Consider the following 19,758-nt stretch of genomic DNA (forward strand, 5'->3'; position numbering starts at 1 on the left):
ATGAGCCTCATCGAGTGAGACACTGTGGCCAGTGCAGCAGCATCCTGATCGCAAGCATGCGCCCTGCAGCCAGACTGCCTGGGCTTGAGCCTGGCTCTCTGTTTTCAAGTGTGTGCCCTGGGGCAAGCTCCACAGCCTCTCTCAAATCCTCATCCATGAGATGGTAAGAGCAGCAATACCTGCTCCATAGGGTGGCTAAGAGGATTACAAGTTAGTATTCACGAAGTGTTTGGAACTGGGTCTGGCTCTAGGTTCTACTGTACACAGGAGGTACATTGTTAAGTATTCGTTAAATAAATAAAAAGAATGGAATTCAGTTCGGCAAACACACTGCCTGGCCTGGCCCCTCTCTCCAGCCTCTTCCTTTATTTCTCTGTACTCAATACCTCAATCCACACATCAGTTGAACCGAGTTACTGTGCTTCACCAAATGCATCTTGCTCATTTCCTATCCTTTCATCTGCCCTTTCTTCCCTCTGCCTGAAGTCTTCCTTCTCTTAGTCCACCTGGAAAGCCTCCTTTTAGCAGCATGGTGTTCATCAAACTTTTATGGTCACTTTCGTTTATGTGACTGTCTTTCCCATTAGATCATAGCACAAACTACGTCTTATTCATCCCTTTTCCCAAATACTAAGCATAGCTGTAGTTCCACAATGACTACTGAGTAACACATGAATGATTAACTGAATGAATGAATGAGTGAATGAATGCAACATACTCAGTGTTTGCTCTCAGGCCAGTGCAGTTAAGCAGTCATCATATCCAAGCAAGTATAATGTGATTGAGAATTCTTACTCTTCTAAGGCTTGAAGCATGCTCCCAGGGTCCTCTGAAGACAGAATGTCAATCATTTGGTCATTCAGCGCAAGGTCCTCATTGACACCATCAGCTGAGGTAAACTGGGAGTGCTCCAGCTTGCTCTCATGATGCTGAACCTGCAGGGAAATTTCAAGAACAATGGAGTAGGCCTTCTTATGAATGTCCTGTGCTGAGAAAATCATGGGGGAAAAGCAGGGACCTGCAGTCAGAGAAACTTGGTGGCCCCATCACCTGTGAGGAGGGTAAACTCAGACAAGACACTGCATTGCCCTGGGCCTCCATTTTCTCATCAAAGAAATGGGATCATAATTCCAGTAGCCCTGCATAGGGTTACTGTGCATATAAGCAAAACAATGTATGGAAAAGCCTCTGCAAATTGTAAAGACCTATAAAAATATTTCACTCAACAAAAAATAAAAAAATAAAAAAATAAATATTTCACCATGATTACCATCACCACCACCATCCTCATAATCATTGTTATCACCATCATCACCACCAGCACCATCATCATCAACACCACCAGCACCACAACCATCCTCACAATCATTATCACCATCATCAACACCATCATCATCATCACCATTGTCATTATCACTATCACCATCATCACCATCATCATCACCACCATCACCATCATCAAAACCATCATCATCACCATCATCACCATCACCATAATCATCATCGTACAGAGGGAATTTCCAGTTGGCAGACAGACTTCGACATGCATCTGGCTGGTTTCTAATTAGAATATAGAATTGTCAGATGGAAGTGACATGGGAGATAATTAAGCCCAACCCAATGATTGGATCATTTTGTCCTTATTATTAATTCTTCAAAGAGGTGATAACTATAGCAAATACTTAAGAATTCCTCTCCCTGTGCCTTGGATATGTTATCATCATGAAACTGTCACCGCAAAATAAGTGCTATTGCCCCCACATTACATACAAGAAACCACAGCTCAGAGGGGTTATCTGCATTCACATAGTCCATGAAGAGTCAGGGTTGGCATCTGGTCCCAAGTCGATCTAACTCATAAGATAGACGGAGCGAAGTGCTAGAAAAGGTGAAGAAGACTGTCTTGTGTTTTATAGCACACTGTCTCACTGGTGGCCTTGGGCTGGCAAAAATAAAGAAAAATGTGAAAAGAGTTCATTCTGTGAACTTCAAGGGTCTTCAGGCCTTAAATCAACACTTTGCTTTCCTCTCTGCAGGTGTAATGATCAGCCTTTCATCTCCAGGAAATGATTCCTGCTCCTTCATCATAGCAGCAGGGAAGTTTTGTTCTGTGATTGATAGTGGCTCTGGGAGACAAGCTGAAGGTCTGTTAAGAGGGGCCCTTTGTCTCCTCCTCCCTTTCGCCTGCCACAGACACTGTGGGCCCATATCACTTTGAAATGACCGACCTCTCCTCTGGGAAGCAGACACCAAGAGAGCAATGAGACAGGCCCTCCAGCCTCCAGAAATGGCCCCCAGAAGCCAAGTCCAGCCTACATGTGGCCACTTGACCCAAGTGTTTCAACTTCATGGGCCTCAGTTTCCTCAATATAGAGTGAAGGGGAGGGATGGCTGATGTTCCCTTCAAGGTGCTGGGCCCCTGGGTGACACTGGGTCACAGCAGCTCCAGCCCTCCATGGCCCTGGAGGGACCAACAACATGCCATGACACTTACTGCCTCAAGCGTCTTCTCATGGAGCTCACTGCACTCTATGAACTGCGGCTCTGATTTCCTTCCTGTCTGTCCAACCACTGATGGGCTGAAGGCTCGTTCATTCCCACACATTTATTCAGGGCCTTCCAAGCCCCAGGTTCCGTACCAAGTAGTGGGGATGGTGGCAGATACCACCTGTTATCTACCCATGTCCCCTCGCCCTTACTGCTCCAGTGTCCACTAGCCCAAGATCTCTCAGCCAATACCCACACTTCTTTTCCTAAAGGCTTTTGCTGGCCCTCAGGGCCCATGCCAGGGAAATAAGGTTCCCCTGTGTCCGGCCCCTGCAGGAGCACTGGCAATACTGACTCTATCTGTGGCCCTCCATCTCATTCATGTCCTTTCTTGGGGCTATGTGTTCTGGCCCCTTGGAGATTAATATACATTCCTTAGAAATGGGAAGGCCAGAAGGCCAGAAGTGAGAGGTTTGTTTAGGCCTTCCATAAATTTTTTAAAGATAACATAGTCTTTCCCCCTCCTGATGCACAGATGGTGCCACGAGATCTAATGAAAGGGCAGCTGTCAGTGAGGTGCTCTCGAACCCATGAAGGTGTCAGTGGACCCTTTGATCTCACTACAGTGCCCTCTGCATGTCCCCTCACTCTATAAAATCTGTGGAGTAAGGTCTGGACTCTGTAAGAATAGCTGCTCAGCCCCTGGATCGCCCCTCACCTGATCACCTACCAATTAAGTTACCCTGAATAAAACTCTGTGTAAATAGTATGCAGTGGCCTGCTCTGTTCTCTGGTCTCAAAGTGCCTTCTCAGTGGGAAGGACAGGCCTTCCTCCCCTACCTTCTAATGGCCCCTATGCCCCCATGTCCTTAACTGATGATTAGCGGGGTATAGTATATACTCCAGCTCCTTCCCTCCTTGGGTGGAATGATTCTGAGATGAGTTACATACAGTCCCCAGAGGTCCCAGGCAGGGTGAAGCTCCAGGGACCCACAGAAGTAACCTGACCAGCAGCCTTCCTTCCTGCCTCACTTCCCAACCCCACACTACTACCTCCTGGCATCACTTCCCATACAGGCTACTTGTGTTTGGGTCCTGGCCCCGGGGTGTGCTTCTGTGGGAATCCAGACCAAGGCAGGAATAGAGAGAATAAGACGTTCACAGGTGGGCCCAAGAGATTAGGAGGTGTGCTGGGTGGGGTCTACAGAAACTAGTGCCAGAACCCGGAGAGAGGGCCCCCACCCCAGCCAGCACTACACTCACGAAGGGCAGAGAGGATGGGAAAGCATCCGGGGTGAGTATGGTGAGCTGATGATCTCAGGGAACGCTGAGTTACTGCCTTGACTGGGGCTGAGGAGTGAAGTAGAAAATGGCAGCAGAGGTGGGCAGAAGCTGGCCCTGGGGGGGCTTCCCAAGCCGGGCTGACAGATCCACTCTCTCCCTGAGGAGGAAGTTAGTGTGGACCATTGAGGAGTGTGGACCAGGACCTGAGTCAGTGTGGCAGGAACACAGAGCCGGCCACCCAGATGGGGGCTCCGTTATTCAGTCAGATCGCAAGGGGCCCTCAGCCCTGGCCACTTGATGGAATCACCCAGAAAGCTTTAAAAACGATGAATGAGGGACGCCTGGGTGGCTCAGAGGTTGGATGCCTGCCTTCAATTCAGGTCTGATCCCAGGATGTAGGATCAAGTCCCACATCGGACTCCCTGCAGGGAGCCTGCTTCTCCCTCTGCCTATGTTTCTGCCTCTCTCTCTCAGTCTGTGTCTATCATGAATAAATAAATAAATCTTTAAAAAAGATAAATAAAAACGATGAATGACAAGGACACATCCTGGCATGGTTGTTAGGAGTCTCCACAGCTGAGCCTGGACATGGGCATGTGTCTGTCATCTCCCTGGGGATGGGGACATTCATCCAGGGCAGAGACTCACCTAGCTGGAGGATAAACTTCAACCTCACATCTCCTGCCAACCGGTCCCCCTCCAGGTACAAAACACACATGGAGACTCACCTGATGCCTGGCAAATGGGCCTCCCTTTAAACACTGGTATCGAGCCATGAAGAAAAGTGTGACCCAGGTCAGCACAAAGGAGATGACAGAGGCTGTGAAGAATCCTGCTGCATGGAGGCCGTGATTTGGGACAACCTACAGGACGAGAGGAAGAGAGGGGCTTGTCCATGGTCACACTTCATATCTTTCAGTCAGGTCATAACTAAGAGTTACAGCAGAATAAGCACGGAGTCAGCGAGAATGACCTGGGTTTGGACCCAACTGTCCCCACTGGCTGGTGGCCTGAGACCATTGCCGGACCTCTCTGAGCCTGTTTCCTCACAGCGTGGCTTCCACACAGTGCGTCAGAAGCCCTGAGCAGGATGAACACTGCCAGGAAGTCAGCATGGTGGCTTGCACACAGTAGGGCCACACCCCTGCCGAGCCTGGCGTACCACAGGCACTCAAGAACATTAAATTCCCAAACCCACACGTAAGAAACCTAAGGCAGCACTAGGGACCCATGAGTTGTTTTGAGTCGGAGGCAGATTTCTGCAGAGGCCAGAGGAAGAATTTGTAGTGCCCTTCCCTTCTCCCCATGCTGTCTGCACCCCTCTTCCCAAAAACATCAGAAAGGCACCCCCCCCCAGCCCTCTCTGGACTTTAGGACCAGGCTAGAGGATGCACAGGGCAGGGAAGCACCGCACAGCAGGAGGTGGCTGGCTGCCAAGCAATCCAAAGACCTGGCTTAACATGCCCAGCCCTCTCTCTCCTCAGAGGCTTTCTCTGGACTCCAGCCAGTGAGAACCTGGGACAAATATGCATCCGTGACAGGCCAGGAGTGGCTGGCATCAAACAACTGGGAGAAGCTAGTAGGTCCTAGACACTCCACCCTGAGCCCCTCCCTCCACCCGTTCCCTAGATCCTAGACCACAGCAGGAGCTGGCATCTGACAAGCACTCACAATGGGCTGAGGCTGCTCGCACACGTATGCATGCATCAGAACCAGGACAGCCTGTGGAAACATGCATCATTGTGCCCCACCCCGAGCTTCCAATTCACAAGACCTGGGGACAGGGCCTCAGGAGAGCCTTTCCAAGTTCCCAGGGGCTGCTGCTGTGCTCTTGGTTTGAAAAACACCCTTTGAGAACTGCTGGGCTAAGGGTTTCACAAGACTTAACTCCTTGAATTCTCCTAAAGACACTTTGAACAAGATACAGAGCTCTGGATTTTTAATCCTACAGATCTGGATGGAAATGTCACCTCTGTCAAAACAGCTGTGATACCCCGGATGAGCAACTTGACTTCCGGCAACCTCACTTCTCTCATCTGTAAAATGGGGTAAAATTTCCTCATAGAATGAAGATTAAATAAAGTAGTAATATGGAGATTAGTACAAAGTTTGGCTCATTTATCAATCAGCAATTATTTATTGAGTATTTACTGTGTACCAGGCTGTAAGCTGGGGTTCTTTGTGTGGTTATACTCTTTGTGTGGGCACTGAGTGGGTCTGACCCAGGTCTGCCTCCTATTCACAGGTAAGGCAGACCTGTAAACAGCAGAGTACGGTGAAGCTTGGGCTCAGGACTCAGACACCTGGTGTGGCACCATCTCGACCTTACTGGCCATGTAGTATTGGGCAGATGAGTTCATCTCTCTGCCTCTGCTCCTTCCCTTATAAATTAAGACAGTAGCCCTCCGAGGGTCATACTAAGGATTACACAAGAATATGAATGAAGGTGAATGTAGTCATTAAAAGAGTGCCTGGCTTTAATATGTGCTTACTAAACACCAGTGATTCTTGCTGTATCTTCCTTTGTGGGCTGTGTAAAATAAAGGTAAACACCTTTAGTATAGTAATAGAGAAGCTATATGGTGGCCATTAATGAGTCATTTTATCACAAGATGGACCCCAAAACAAACCTGGTCTGAGAGCCTCACATTCTGGTAATAGTTTCATCCCTTGGAGTGTTTTCACCAAAATGTCTATACTCAAAAATAAGAGGGACAAAATATGTGTGTCCATAATATGAGGCTTTATAATGGTCAGCCCTTTAACTCAGCAATTTCATGCCTAGGATTCTCTCCTTAGGAAATAATTAAAAAATATGCATAAAAGCTTATATACAAGGTTGGTTTGGCCTAGAAATATACAGAAAGATTTATTTATTTATATATGACTGTTTTTGCAGAGCACCGTATAAAGTAACACAACTGTGTGTGGATCCTAAATGTTCCCAAAACAAAGAATGATTATATTTTAAGTTTCTATAAATTATTCAATCCATATAATGAGCAATAATGTAGCCATTTTGTTACTCTTCAAAAGCACAGTAATGTATGTGTACTAGGGAAAAGGGTTCTTAACAGAAGTCTGTTTAAAAAGAAAAGCAAATTTCCTGTTACCTTCCCCTACCCACTCTAACCCAGCTTCCCTGAGGCAAATGTTTAAACAGATACTGTTTTTAGTTTTTATGGCTTCCTTAACCAAAATGGTTAGTTAACTTAAATACTCTAAAAATTAAACATGTATCTTTATTTCTTGATTCATCAAATTACATACTATTAACTGAATTCCTGCTTTGACAGATGTGGATTTAGGTCATGAATTTTTACCTTACAAATTTATAGGATTTGCAACCTATAAATCTCTCTCTCTCCACACTTCCAATGTTAATGACTATTTTTAGTCTTTCAATTAGCTATCTTTGTAACTCCAAATTAAAAAATTAAACTTCAACTTTCACAGCACTTAGAGACTATTTTTTGTTTTATGTCTTCTTACTAAAAAAGATAATGAAATTAGTGTCCTACACTTGCCTTTCCTACTTCTTTCTTCCAGAAATTGTTAGACTTATAACATATATATTTTGTTCTGCAACCACAATTCTTTGTGGTTGTTTATAAGTTAATTCCAGAAACTAAAAGTAAAAAAAATTAAAAGACTTTATTATAATGCTGATTAGGAAAATGTTATTCTCTGAAGAATAAAGTAAAAAATATAATCCTACATCACTATCCATCTGCTCCTCAAAGCAGTATGTTTCTAATTCAGTCCCTTTTCTTATAGTTTATCAATTATTCAAAATCATGCCATATTTTTACTTGCTTCAATTTGGACTAGCATTCTTTTTTGTGCAACTTTTTTTCCCTAAAGTTTCTCATTGCCCTTCTTTTTTTCTTCCTGTCATATACCATTTCCTTAATGATAGTATCTGTTGCAGGGAGTGGTTTCTTTCTTCTTAAAGTTGTCATTCCCAGAATGCTTTGACACTCTGCTCTAATCAGGACTGGTTACTTTCCAGGCTTGCTGCACTGCTGTCATTTGGAGCCCTCTCTTTACAGCTTTCAGTATTGTTATACATTATTCCTTAAAGCAAAACTATGTTTCTTAGATCCCATTTCTTTCTATTTCTTGGATGCTTTTTTTTTTAAGTTCCATGGAGTATTTTCAGTATTTATTTATTCTCAAGTTAATCTGTTTAGAAATTTTTTTATTTTATTTTATAAGTCTTAAAAGTGTTGTTACTTTGTCCTCATTTGATTGATAATCTGGCTAAATCTATAACTCAAGGTCCAAAATCATTTTTCTTCAGCACTGGAGGTACCATCTCACTGTCTTCTGGCATAAAAGTGTCTGATGACTTCTTATAAGGATCTGTTTTTGCTTTTTAGGAATTTTAAGTTTTCCCTTTCCCTCAGAGTTCTGATTATTTAACCATTAAATTTTTGTTTTAGATTTTATTTATTTATTCATGAGAGATACACAGAGAAGCAGAGATATAGGCAGAGGGAGGAGCAGGCTCCTCTTAAGGAGCCCAAGATGTGGGACTCGATCCCAGATTCTGGGATCATGCCCTGAGCCAAAGGCAGATAGATGCTCAACTGCTGAACCACCCAGGCGTCCCACCATTAGAACTCTTTTCTGCATGCTGGTAAACCTATTACACCCCAAATTCTATGACTATCATCATCACCATCACTGGAGAAGCCAGTCTGTGACCAGTTTAATCAGGAATGGCTGCAGATTATGAGAACATTGAATGTATTACTCAGGGGCTAAAAACACAATAAAGCCAGTCCTTGGTCCTGTGGTAACAATGTAGGCTGTAGTCAAGTTAAATTTTTCTCACAGACCAACAAGGCCAACTTGACCTTCAAGACAGCTAATGTCAAGGTAGGGCAGAAACAGGGGCTTCGGTCCAAGACATTTATTGGAACCTAAATCAAAGAGCAATGCCACATATGACTTTTTTGGCTACTGATCAATCAACCTCAATCCAAAGATGCTGTTATCAGAGACAGTCAGGGAACCAGTTCTGTTTCCGTATTTGAATATCCTCCTGACTCTAAATCTTACATTTTAATTAACACGAAAATGACATGCAAGTTGTCTATTTGTGCTGGAAATAGTCCTCTGTGCTCTGATATGTATGCTTACTGGATAAGAAAAAAAAATCAATACACTGTATAAACATGAACAGCATTGCACAGAGGTTACATTAAATACTAATGGAAAGGAAACAAAAAAATCTGTGTCTAAAGAGGACAGAGGGGATATTGATTAGTAATTTGTTTTCAAGATTCTTCTTTCATAGAAGGCAAATGCTTTTTTTTCTTTCAGTTTTAGAAGAATGGGGAGATAGGGAATTAATGGTATCTGATCACCATCAACTGCCAGTCCCTAGTTTGGATGCATGTAATAGGTTCAATAGTGTCTTCCAAAAGGATATACCAAAGTCTTAATGCCCAGTACCTATAAATGTGATCATATTTGGAAATAAGGTCTTTGCAAACATAATCATGTTGAGTTGGATACTGGGTTAGGGTGGTCCTAAATCTAATGAACGTTCCTTATAAGGACAGAGAAATGCAAAGACAGATTCACACAGAGAGGGCCATGTGACCATGGAGGCAGAGATTAGAGTGATAGATACAACCATAGATTTTCAGGAGCCACCAGAAGCTAAAAAGAGAGAAGGATTCTTCCCTACAGCCATCAAAGGGAGCACAGCTCTGCCAACACCTTAATTTCAGACTTCTAGCCTTCAGAACTGTGACAGAATAAGATTCTGTTATTCTAAGCTCCCCAGTTTGTGATAACTGCTATGGTATCCCCAGGAAACTAATAAGGTGTGATATATGGTTTATATTATTCAATCTTCAGCAATTCTATTGGGGATGTATTATCCCCATTCTATTTATAATTGGTAAATGTAGATGGAAAGAGATTAAATAATCAAAGTCCACAGCTGAAAAACAGTCTTAACCCTGCTTGGCTCCAAAGTGCGTGTTCCCCCTAATAGATCAAACTGCTTTTGTCCACGGAGTTGTGTGGTTTTCTAAAAGCATTTTTAGTTCCAACTTCCCACACCATGGTAGAAGTTAACCTGCCTGCTTAATGAAAACCAGAAACAAAGACTAGGACAGAATTACATGCAGGCAGGGTCACTGTACTGCAAAAGGCAGCAACAGATCTGTCTTCTCCTTTCCTACTTCATGAAGTAAAACTGGTCAACTGGATCAGGCCACCATGCTTTTCTTCCTCTTCCCACCTCTACCTTCTCTGAATATCCACCTGATGTCTTGCCCTCCTTTAGCCATTCACATGGCCAAGAAGAGTCGAGGCAGCATTGCAGGGCATGGGAGCAGGACCTAATACCAATGCAGGAATGAATGCCTGTATCTAGGAAGAAGGCAAGGGATAAGGTAAGCTCTACAGATCCTACCATCTTTCTCTCTTCTCTCTTGCAATTCCTACTTTCAGATACCAACTGATAAGCGCATATAGGTAGAGACTGTCTGCTTGGGACAGGCCCACTCACAACTCACTTTCTTCTTTCATCCTTCATTTCTCAGTGTTGCTAAATTAAGCTAGGTCTTGCTCCCCTGATCTACCCAAAATGCCTCTGCTCTTCAACTTTCCTCCTCCATGTAAATAACTATAGAAGACTAAGATCTCAAGATGTAGCTTTATGGGAAGAGATAGGCTCCACATAATTACTACCTACCACATTTATCACCATCATTATACTCACCATGATTGCCATTATGATTATCACCAACATTCTCACCATCACATCACTATCATCACTATCACCATCAGCAGCAGCAGCACTGTCACTATCATCATCATCATCATCACTTTATCATCATCATTACTATCATCATCACCATCACTATCACCATCATCACTATCATCCATCATCAACCATGCCACTACCATCATCATCACCGTCACTACCATTGTCAGAACCATCATCAGTAACACCATCATCATAGCTGACATGTACTGAGCAGACACTACTCCAGAGATGGTTCCAAGTGCTTTACATGCATTCTTACAATAATACCATAAAATGGACACTGTTTTAGTCTGTATTTTACAAATTAGAATACAAAAGTACTAGTACAAAAGTACTAGTAAGTTAAATAAGTCACCCAAGATCACAGAACTAGTCAATAGTGAGTGAACCTGGGATTCACATCCAGTAGTCAGGGCTAGTAGCCTTCATACACAGTGGCCTCTCCAGGGCTCAGGCTCCAGCCTGGCCTTTTACCAGGAGCCCTGAATTGGGTCATGAGGATCTTGGGTCACTGTGAATGTTGAGATTCTTACTATGAGTATACAGCTCACTCTTCTGGACTGACTGGTAGGGCAGGATTTTCAAAATCTCCCAGTAGCTGACCAAAAGCTGTCATAATTCTTCAAAACTACACTTAACCATTAGTATCTTTATTGAACTGTTTGCCAGTGGCCAGGGCTTACTCCTTTTCTAGTCTTTGAAACCATACTTTAAACTCAGAATTCTTACATCCACTTCATATGTGCTGAAACCAAGCTTTGCTATACCTGTGTTTGCTGAAGCTCTCTATTTAAGTGGGCTACCAGGGGTGACTCAGTGTTTGGATGTGGTGATAAACTTTCTTGACATCTAGCTTATTCAGTGGGCCCAGGCTGCGTGCTGGAAGGACAAGGGAGAAACAGATCCAGGCCCTGCTCTGAGGCCCTCACAATCCTGCAGAAAAACACACAAGCAAGCAGGCTGAAGTGACACGGTGTGACTAGGTTGAAGCTAGAGACGCCTGGAGGAGTGGGGCTGGGAGGAGGGGCAGCCCTTAACCTAGCTCAAAAGACAAAGAAGGCTTTCCATGAGGGGACCCATGGGCAGGGGAGAATGAACCAGGAGGAGATCAAGCCAGGCAGAGAGAACAGCATGAGCAGGATGTGCAGATGGAAGAGATGCAGCTCAGGTCCCAAAGGGCCTTCAAGAGCAGGTTAGTGATTCACGACATCATTCTAAGGGCTTGTGAGGGAATCAATACAGGGTTTTAGGCCAGGAAGTAACATGGTCAGATTAGTGTTTCAGAAAGATAAATCTGGCCACTGCATGACATCAGGCTGGAGGAGCACAAACTGGACATGACAGCCAAGGGAGTGAGGATGAAGACATGAAACAAGGCTGCAGGAAGCAGTAGTATATGCTAGTAAAGACCACGGCCCTAGTCAGGAGTTCTGCTCTCAGCTCTACACCCTACCGCACTGTCGGACCCTGGGCCTCCCCTTCTGTAAGCTACAATTTCCCCAACTGTAAAATGAGTATTAAAACAGTGCCTATGGTTCCTCGCTAAGTTAAATGCAGAATTGCCATACAACCCAGCAATTCTGCTCCTGGGTGTTTACCCCAAAGAACTGAAAACAGGTGCTCAAACAAAAATCTGTACCTGAATATTCACGGTGGCACTATTTACAATAGCCAAAAGATGGGTAAATCCCAGACGTCCACCACTTGAAGAAGAGATAAACAAAATGTGGTCCAGCCACACATGGAATAGGATTCAGCCATAAAAAGGAATGAAGTAGCTACAACATGGATGGAACTCGAAAATATTATGCTAAGGAAAGAAGCTGGACACAAAAGGCCACATTTCATTATATGAAATGGCTGGAACAGACAAATCTATAGAGACAGAAAGCGGATTAGTGGTTGCCAAGGGCTGGGGGTGGAGGGGAGATTGAAGGGCAACTGCTCAATGGGAACAGAGTTCCCTTTTGGGGTGATGGAAATATTCCAGACCTAGATAGTGCTATTGTCTGCTCAACACTGAACATACTAAATATCAATAGCGGTAGATTTTATGTATGTGTACTTTACTACACACACAAAATACTACACACACAAAATGTGTACTTTACACACACTACTGGCTAGGGATGCAGCACACAGAGGTCAGTCAGTAAATCTGAACTGCTAGTACTACTACTTCCAGCAGCCTGGAGAGGGCAAAAATTAGGGGAATATTTAGGAGACAGAGTCCACGGGATACAGTGAGTGAGCACAGAACAAATGTGTGGGATGCCAGAGATAGAGTCAAAAATATCCCTGGATATCTCTCTTTCTCTTGGTAGACTGGGTGCTGGTGGGACCCACCACTGCAGTGACAGGTGCAGAAATTTAAGCACTCAGAGCACTAGAAATCAGCCCCAAGTTAATCATACTTTTGAGATTTCCTCCAGAAATCTTGCAGCCAAATTCCACTGATAATCATTAGCAAGTACAGATTTCAAAGAGCCTATTTACCATAAACTTCATTAAAGAAGAATAGGGAAAGAGAAGCCAGCTCAGTGATCCCAGCCTCCTCATCCCCAGGCCCTAACTTTCTCACTTGTCTGACAAAACTCATGTGCTATTACCATCTATTTAATCATGTATTAGCTGAGAGCAGATTCCTTTGATGAGTTCCACCGCCGCATTTATGAAGAGCAATGCTGCACACACACACGCACACACACACACACACACACACACACACACAAAAGCCTTTCAAAAGGAATGCTTTAAATGCTTCTAATCTAACAGAAGTTACAAAAGCATGAGGAGGAATTGTTTATAGAGTTTGACTTCAATCATGTAATAAATCCACAGATTATAGAAGAAACCAACATGTTAGCAATAGTTAGTCCTCTGACTATGGGATTATGAGGTAATATTATTTTATGCTTCCAACTTTCTCTGTGTGTGTCTATGTGATAGAGAGGGGGCATTTCCTCTAAATGTTCCAATGGACACATATTAAATCCTACCCACCTACCCCCCAAAAGACAGAAAAAGTTTGGAGAAAAGAGAAGATCATACAGAATTTCTCTGGAAGAGATTTTAGGGGGAACTTATCTGGAATCCTTCACTTTGAGCTAAAGATCCAAGAAGCAGAGGGGATTCAGTGACTTGGGGAACTTTGCCCCACAGCCCTTGAAGAACAGCTCTGAGGGCAAAGAGTCTCTGGGGTTCCCAGCTGACAATTCTGAAGAGTGAGAGTTTAGGAGTCATCACTGGTAGAGGGAATAATACTTAAAAATTGGGATCCCTGGGTGGCGCACCGGTTTAGTGCCTGCCTTTGGCCCAGGGCGCGATCCTGGAGACCCGGGATCGAATCCCACGTCAGGCTCCCGGTGCATGGAGCCTGCTTCTCTCTCTCTCTCTCTCTCTCTCTCTCTCTCTCTCTCTCTGTGACTATCATAAATAAAAAAAAAATGGAGCTTTGCTAAGGTACCCGTCTAGTGAAGAAGTGGATTTGAGAACAGATTGCACAGCTGGTCTCTGTTCCTTAACATAGGCTTCAACCTTCAGGACCTCGGCCAGTTCCCACAGCCTCTCCACACCTGATTTTTTTTTTTTTTTTTTTTTAATCTTAAACGAGAAAGTGAAACTAAATCATCTGTAAATCATTTGCTCTTCCAGGGCAAAAATTCTATTCTCATGTCACAAAAATGTATTAAATGCCAACCAGGAGAATAATCTCAAGAATAATCTCAATGTCACAGAATGACAAGGTTTATCAGATGTCCTGGTGTCATGGGATCCCAGCCAAGGGTGCTATACCAGCATGCCTGGGGGAAGGTTTAGAAATCACAGAGGTGCAGAATTGGTCAGACTCCTGCAGGATGTTTATGAGTTGTCCAAAGCACAGGTAAGGAAAGAACAGCATATGCAAAACTGGAGCAGCGTGGAAAACCCAGGGTCCCAGCAGCACCAGGTGATGGCAGAGGCCAGCTTTTCTGATGGCTCCTGAATATTAACCTGAACTAACTGGGCTTAATCCAGCAGGGAATAGGGAGTCCCTCCAGAAAGAGAAAAGCAAGCAGGTTTGTTTTTTAGAAACATCACTATAGTGAGGATGATGGGCTGGAGGTGAGTAGGATTGGACAGTGGGAGTAGGCTGGTTGGTAATCCACCCAAGAGATGACACAGAGAAGGTAGACATGGTGATGTGTGACTGCACAACCTCTTCCTCTAAGTGCAACTCAACACCATGTGACTCTGCTAACGGTCACAAGCTCCACCCACTGTGGTTGATCAAGGGCACTCACTGTAAATTCCTCTATTTGAGAAATTCTCATGTTGCATATAGCTATCCAAAGACACCTTCTTTTTCTTATTAATAGAAACTCTTTATGTATCAAAGGGTTAATCCTTTTTCATGTCTGTGACAAGCATTTTCCCAAATTTGTCACTTAACCTTTCTTAATGCTGTTTTTTTAAGATATTTATTTATTTATTTATTTATTTACTTATTTATTTACTTATTTATTTGAGAGGGAAAGCATGAGGAGGGGGAGCGGCAGGCAGAGGGAGAGGGAGGAGCAGGCTCCCCACTGAGCAGGGAGCCAGATAAGGGGCTCAATCCTAAGACCTAGAGATCATGACCTGAGCTGAAGGCAAATACTTAACCAACTGAGCCACCCCAGGTGCCCCCTCTTAATGCTGTTTTTAAATGTATAATTTTGGGGATGCCTGGGTGGCTCAGAGGCTGAATGTCTGCCTTTGACTCAGGGTGTGATCCTGGATCCTGGAATCCCACATCAGGATCCCCACAGGGGAGCCTGCTTCTCCCTTCGCCTGTGCCTCTGCCTCTCTCTCTGTGTCACTCATGAATAAATAAAATCTTTAAAAATAAATAAATAAATGTAAAATTTTCAACTATTTGGGCACTTAAATTTATGGTATTCCTTCATGGTTCTCTTCATATCATATAATAGTAACAATATTTACCTTTTACAAATTGTTTTACTGATATTTTAATCTGATGCAGGAATTCATCTTTATTTTTTGTCCAAAAGATCCAACCAGTTGCCCACAAATTTAGGAAAGATATTCTTTTCCCATTGATTTGAAATACCCATCTTACTATAAGTATGTCTGTGTACATACTCTATTCTGCTCCATTGGTCTGGCTTTTCTGGAAGAGTGGCATACTACATTAATGTAGCTTTATGATTTTTTAATGTGGGCAAATCCTCCCACATCACTTCATTGTCACAATGTTCTCATCTAGTTTCACAAATTTATATTTTCAGGTGAAACTGATGAATTTGATCACATATCTCCCCCCAAAGTCTATTGAAATTATTATTGGAACTGCATTTTACATGAATTTGGGGTGATACAACAGTTGTTTTAAATGGCTCTCTCTTGATTAGATCTGAGATCCTCATTCTCTGGGTCCCGGCCCTGGCACCCAGCCCTTTTGAGGACACATGGAATCAACACAAGAAGCTGTAGGGAGATCCAGCACAATCTGAACACCAATGTCCAGCACGTTCAGTGTGATTTTTCTTTTTCCTCCCAGACACTCGTCAGGCAGCAGACAGAAGGGGCAAGAGGATCTCATGATACAAAATGAGAAGCAATTTCCTGGGGCCTTACTTTCCTTGGCTGACACCTGCTAGTTTCACCCTCAGGAACGTAACAGAAAATAAATGAGCCGATGGGGTCTCCTAGGGTTGCAGAGTCTCCCAACCTACATGACGGATACTCTTAATGCCTTTATTTTATGTTTTAGCCACATGATGGAGTGCCAGGGGAGCCTCTACCCCCACTGCCCTGCTCTTCCTACTCACTCTGGCACTTTCCTAGTGTAATGATGTCACCTCGCAGGTGCCTGAGTAGGCCTGCTAGAACACAAGGTAACTGGCAAGGGCCTTGCCTCATCCACATACGTGTATCCATTGGTGCCAGGCACTGGGCTTGCACCCAGGAGACCTGGGTTCACATCCAACCAACAGTCCAACTGGTTCAACTTCAATGCCAGATCCTCAGTGGCATATTTTAGAACACACTTCCTCTATCTTTAACTGTCTTTCCTTTAACTACATCCAGCTGAATTCTTACCTCCTCCATGAAGCCTGCCATCTACCCACCACTCTTTACTGTCACTATCCGCAGCATGTGTGGCCTGGATTTTCATAACTTCGCAATTCAATCATGGTATTTGTGTGTTGCTTGACCATTTTTTGTTTGTTTTTCTCATTTAATGTCTCAGTGAGGGCAGGGGGGAAAGTGGGAGGTGAGTGATCTGAGTCTCCAGGCTGCCCCAGACATCACTACACCCTGAAATTTGCACTGGGCCTGACTCACACACATCTGTATGATCCCCGTGGGCATCTGGGCACAAGACCCTGATACTTGAGGTCCATTCATGATTATCACAGGACACCTGCAGGGGGTGGTGTCTGCTTGTACATATAATAATAATACCAGAGACACCTGCCTTTGGCTCAGGGTGTGATCCCGGGATTCTGGGACTGAGTCCTGCATTGGGCTCCCCATGGGAAGCCTGCTTCTCCCTCTGCCTATGTCTCTGTCTCTCTCTGTGTATCTCTGTCTCTCTCTCATGAATAAATAAAATCTTTAAAATAATAATAATAAATAATAATAATTCCAAAGACAGTGGCTGGTGTTAACTGAGCACTTATAAAACGCCAGGCACTGTGCCGAGTGCTTTACACACATCAATCCATTTACTCTGATGACCACCCAATGAAGTGGGTGACTATCATCACCCATTTCACAGCTAGGAAACTGGGAATAGGGAGGTAACTAACACACCCACAGACATATACAATCAGTAGACAGATAGGGACTCAAAACTGGACCCTTGGCCCAAGAACCTGGTGTCCCCACAACGCTGTAGGGCTGCCACATTTGTATACCTCATCTTCCCACTCAATGGTCATCTTCCTCAATGTGGTCCACAGTGTAGAGTCAGTCACCTGGACCAGGGCAAAGGGTGGAAATCCAACCCAGTGCTCTGCTGCCAAACTGTGCATCTAGGGGCCTGCACTCCAGAACAAGCACCTACTCCTGTTGCCCTTAAAGGTAATGTGTGGGCTGGAGGCTGTCCCAAAGACGTGGGTATGGCTCATTTCCATCCACATGAGAGGGCCTGGGGTGTGGAGCAACGGCTCATAAACATCAATTAAGTGAATGTTCTCTGACTTCTATTACAATCATGCAGGGACCAGACACCCACTCCACCGAGTGGCAATCACCAGCATTGATGACAATCAGCAATTTGCTCAATCAAGGCTATTTACCTATTGAGTGCCCTGCAGAATGTAAGGTACAGGGTAGGGCACAAGGATGAAGCAGACATGGCCCCACCCTCCAGGAGCTCCCAGACCAGCCAGGAAGACTGTTGGCACTTGTCTTCTGGACTCCCCTCTCTCCTGCCTGCCCCCATCCCCCAAAGACCCTTCCTTTGCCATAGCCGACTTGGATTTTGTCTCCCTCTCTTTGGGGCAGGGATTCAGCTCCTTAGGAGGCAGTGTGGCCCAGTGCCCAATAACAGGGCTCTGGAGACAAAGTGCCTGTGTTCAAATCCCAGTTCCAACCCCTATGAGAAAAGCACACACACACAGCACCCCCAAGACTGCTGCCCTCAGAGGGGCCGTGGCTGGTATCTAGAAACTTGGATTTGGGGAGAGTTCCCACCATGCTCTGATAAGAGTGGCTCACTGCGCCTAAGCTGTCAAGCAAACAACATGGCTTACACACTGAACACATTTCTCCTGGGAGTCTGGAACCATGGTATATGCCAGCCCAAGGGTATCTGTGTGCCCAGGCCCCAATAAAAACCCTGGTGTGGGTCTCTGATAAGCTTTCCTGGTGACAACATGTCACAAAACAGTCACACTGTTTTCTGGTGAACACTGCATCCTGTGTGACTCTGCTGGAGGAGGATTCTGGAAGCTGGTGCCCAGTGTCCTCCAGATTTCACCCTGTGCACCTCTGCCCTTTGCTGATTTTACTTTGCATCCTTCTTGGTAATAAATCAGCCGCAAGTATGACTATGTGGAGTCCTGTGCCCTCTTTGTGAATCACTGAGCCTGGGAGTGATCCTGGGAACCCTGGTACACTAGCTGGGTGACCCTGGGCAAATTACTTGACCTATATGTGCCTCGGTTTCCCAATCCATGAAATGAGGGTAATTTTAAAATAGAATCTATCTCCCTCCCAGGATTGCCCACACAATTCATCATATGTAAATTGCTCAGAATGTCTTCAGCCCCCAGCAGATGCTGAACCGATGCAAAGTGTGGTTATACAGTGAGCAAACACTATATTGCCCAGATGGAGGGGCTATCCAGGAAACCAGACTGACAGCCTCCAGCCACACTTGGGGACCCCACACTGCGCGGTGTGTCTGGGCCAGCAGCCGCCCCCTCCCTTTGGCTCTGAGGACAGCCAGACACCAAGACATCAGAGGCATGAGAAGACACACTGGGGTGTCAGGTGGCTGTCCAGCTCAATTATTTTCTCTTACCTTTATCTTTTCTTCTGCTGTTATGGTGAAAAGGGCTTTTAGTTGGGTCTTGTTCTAGAAAAAGAAAAGAGAAGAAAACACTTCCGTCAACAGGTTTTGGAATGTGACATATGGGGTATCATTTGGTATTATTTGCAACCTGCCCTGCCTGGAGCTGCAGCAGGCCCCACCCTGACTGTGGGGGACTGGGTCCTGTGGGGATCTTAAAGTCCCTTCAGGGGGAAGAGCAGAGCCTCCCCTAACTGGGGAGAAAGCTCAGGCAGTGTGCGCTCTGGTGAAACACCAGGGTTGGAGTCAGGCCGGATGGGAGCTGAGGATGGACTCCAAAGTTCAGCAGCCCCCAACACAGCAGCCCCTCGTCCTCTCCAGCATGCTTCTTGCAGGAAAGGTGCAGACAATAGTGAGGGGTCCTGCTCTGCTGAGGCCACCTGCCAATGTGATGTGCCTCACCCCCAAGGCTCCATGGGGTCTGTTCCTCCTGCCTTCGAACCATCTCTGGTTGGCAGCTAGGGGAAAACTGAAGGGTGTCAGGCCAGCCATCTGTCCGAGCCCGTGGTATCTCAGGAGATGTGCCATGAGAACATGCTTCCTCCTGGGGACACAGGCACTGCCGAAAGGCAGTTCAGGGTGGTGAGTGGTTCATGCCGGCCTGCCTGGGCTCACACCTGGCTCCATC

At 45.0% G+C, this 19,758-nt stretch overlaps 1 protein-coding gene across 4 annotated transcripts in view; it reads right to left on the reverse strand.

Annotated features, from left to right (window-relative positions):
- Positions 1–19,758, reverse strand: part of EVC2 (EvC ciliary complex subunit 2) — a 128,066-nt gene that overhangs the window by 82,293 nt on the left and 26,015 nt on the right. For all 4 annotated transcript variants that reach the window (XR_005987446.1, XM_041753326.1, XM_041753323.1 and 1 more), the window contains exons 7-9: positions 19,083–19,136; positions 4,500–4,634; positions 796–935 (exon numbers count right to left, since the gene is read on the reverse strand). Coding sequence is in view for 3 of the 4 variants with exons in the window: in XM_041753326.1 (XP_041609260.1) it covers positions 796–935; positions 4,500–4,634; positions 19,083–19,136 (329 nt within the window). In the remaining variant the exon portion in view is untranslated. The remainder of the gene's footprint in view (positions 1–795; positions 936–4,499; positions 4,635–19,082; positions 19,137–19,758) is intronic.

Source organism: Vulpes lagopus, chromosome 4 (assembly GCF_018345385.1).
Source record: "Vulpes lagopus strain Blue_001 chromosome 4, ASM1834538v1, whole genome shotgun sequence".
Taxonomy (NCBI): Eukaryota; Metazoa; Chordata; class Mammalia; order Carnivora; family Canidae; genus Vulpes; species Vulpes lagopus.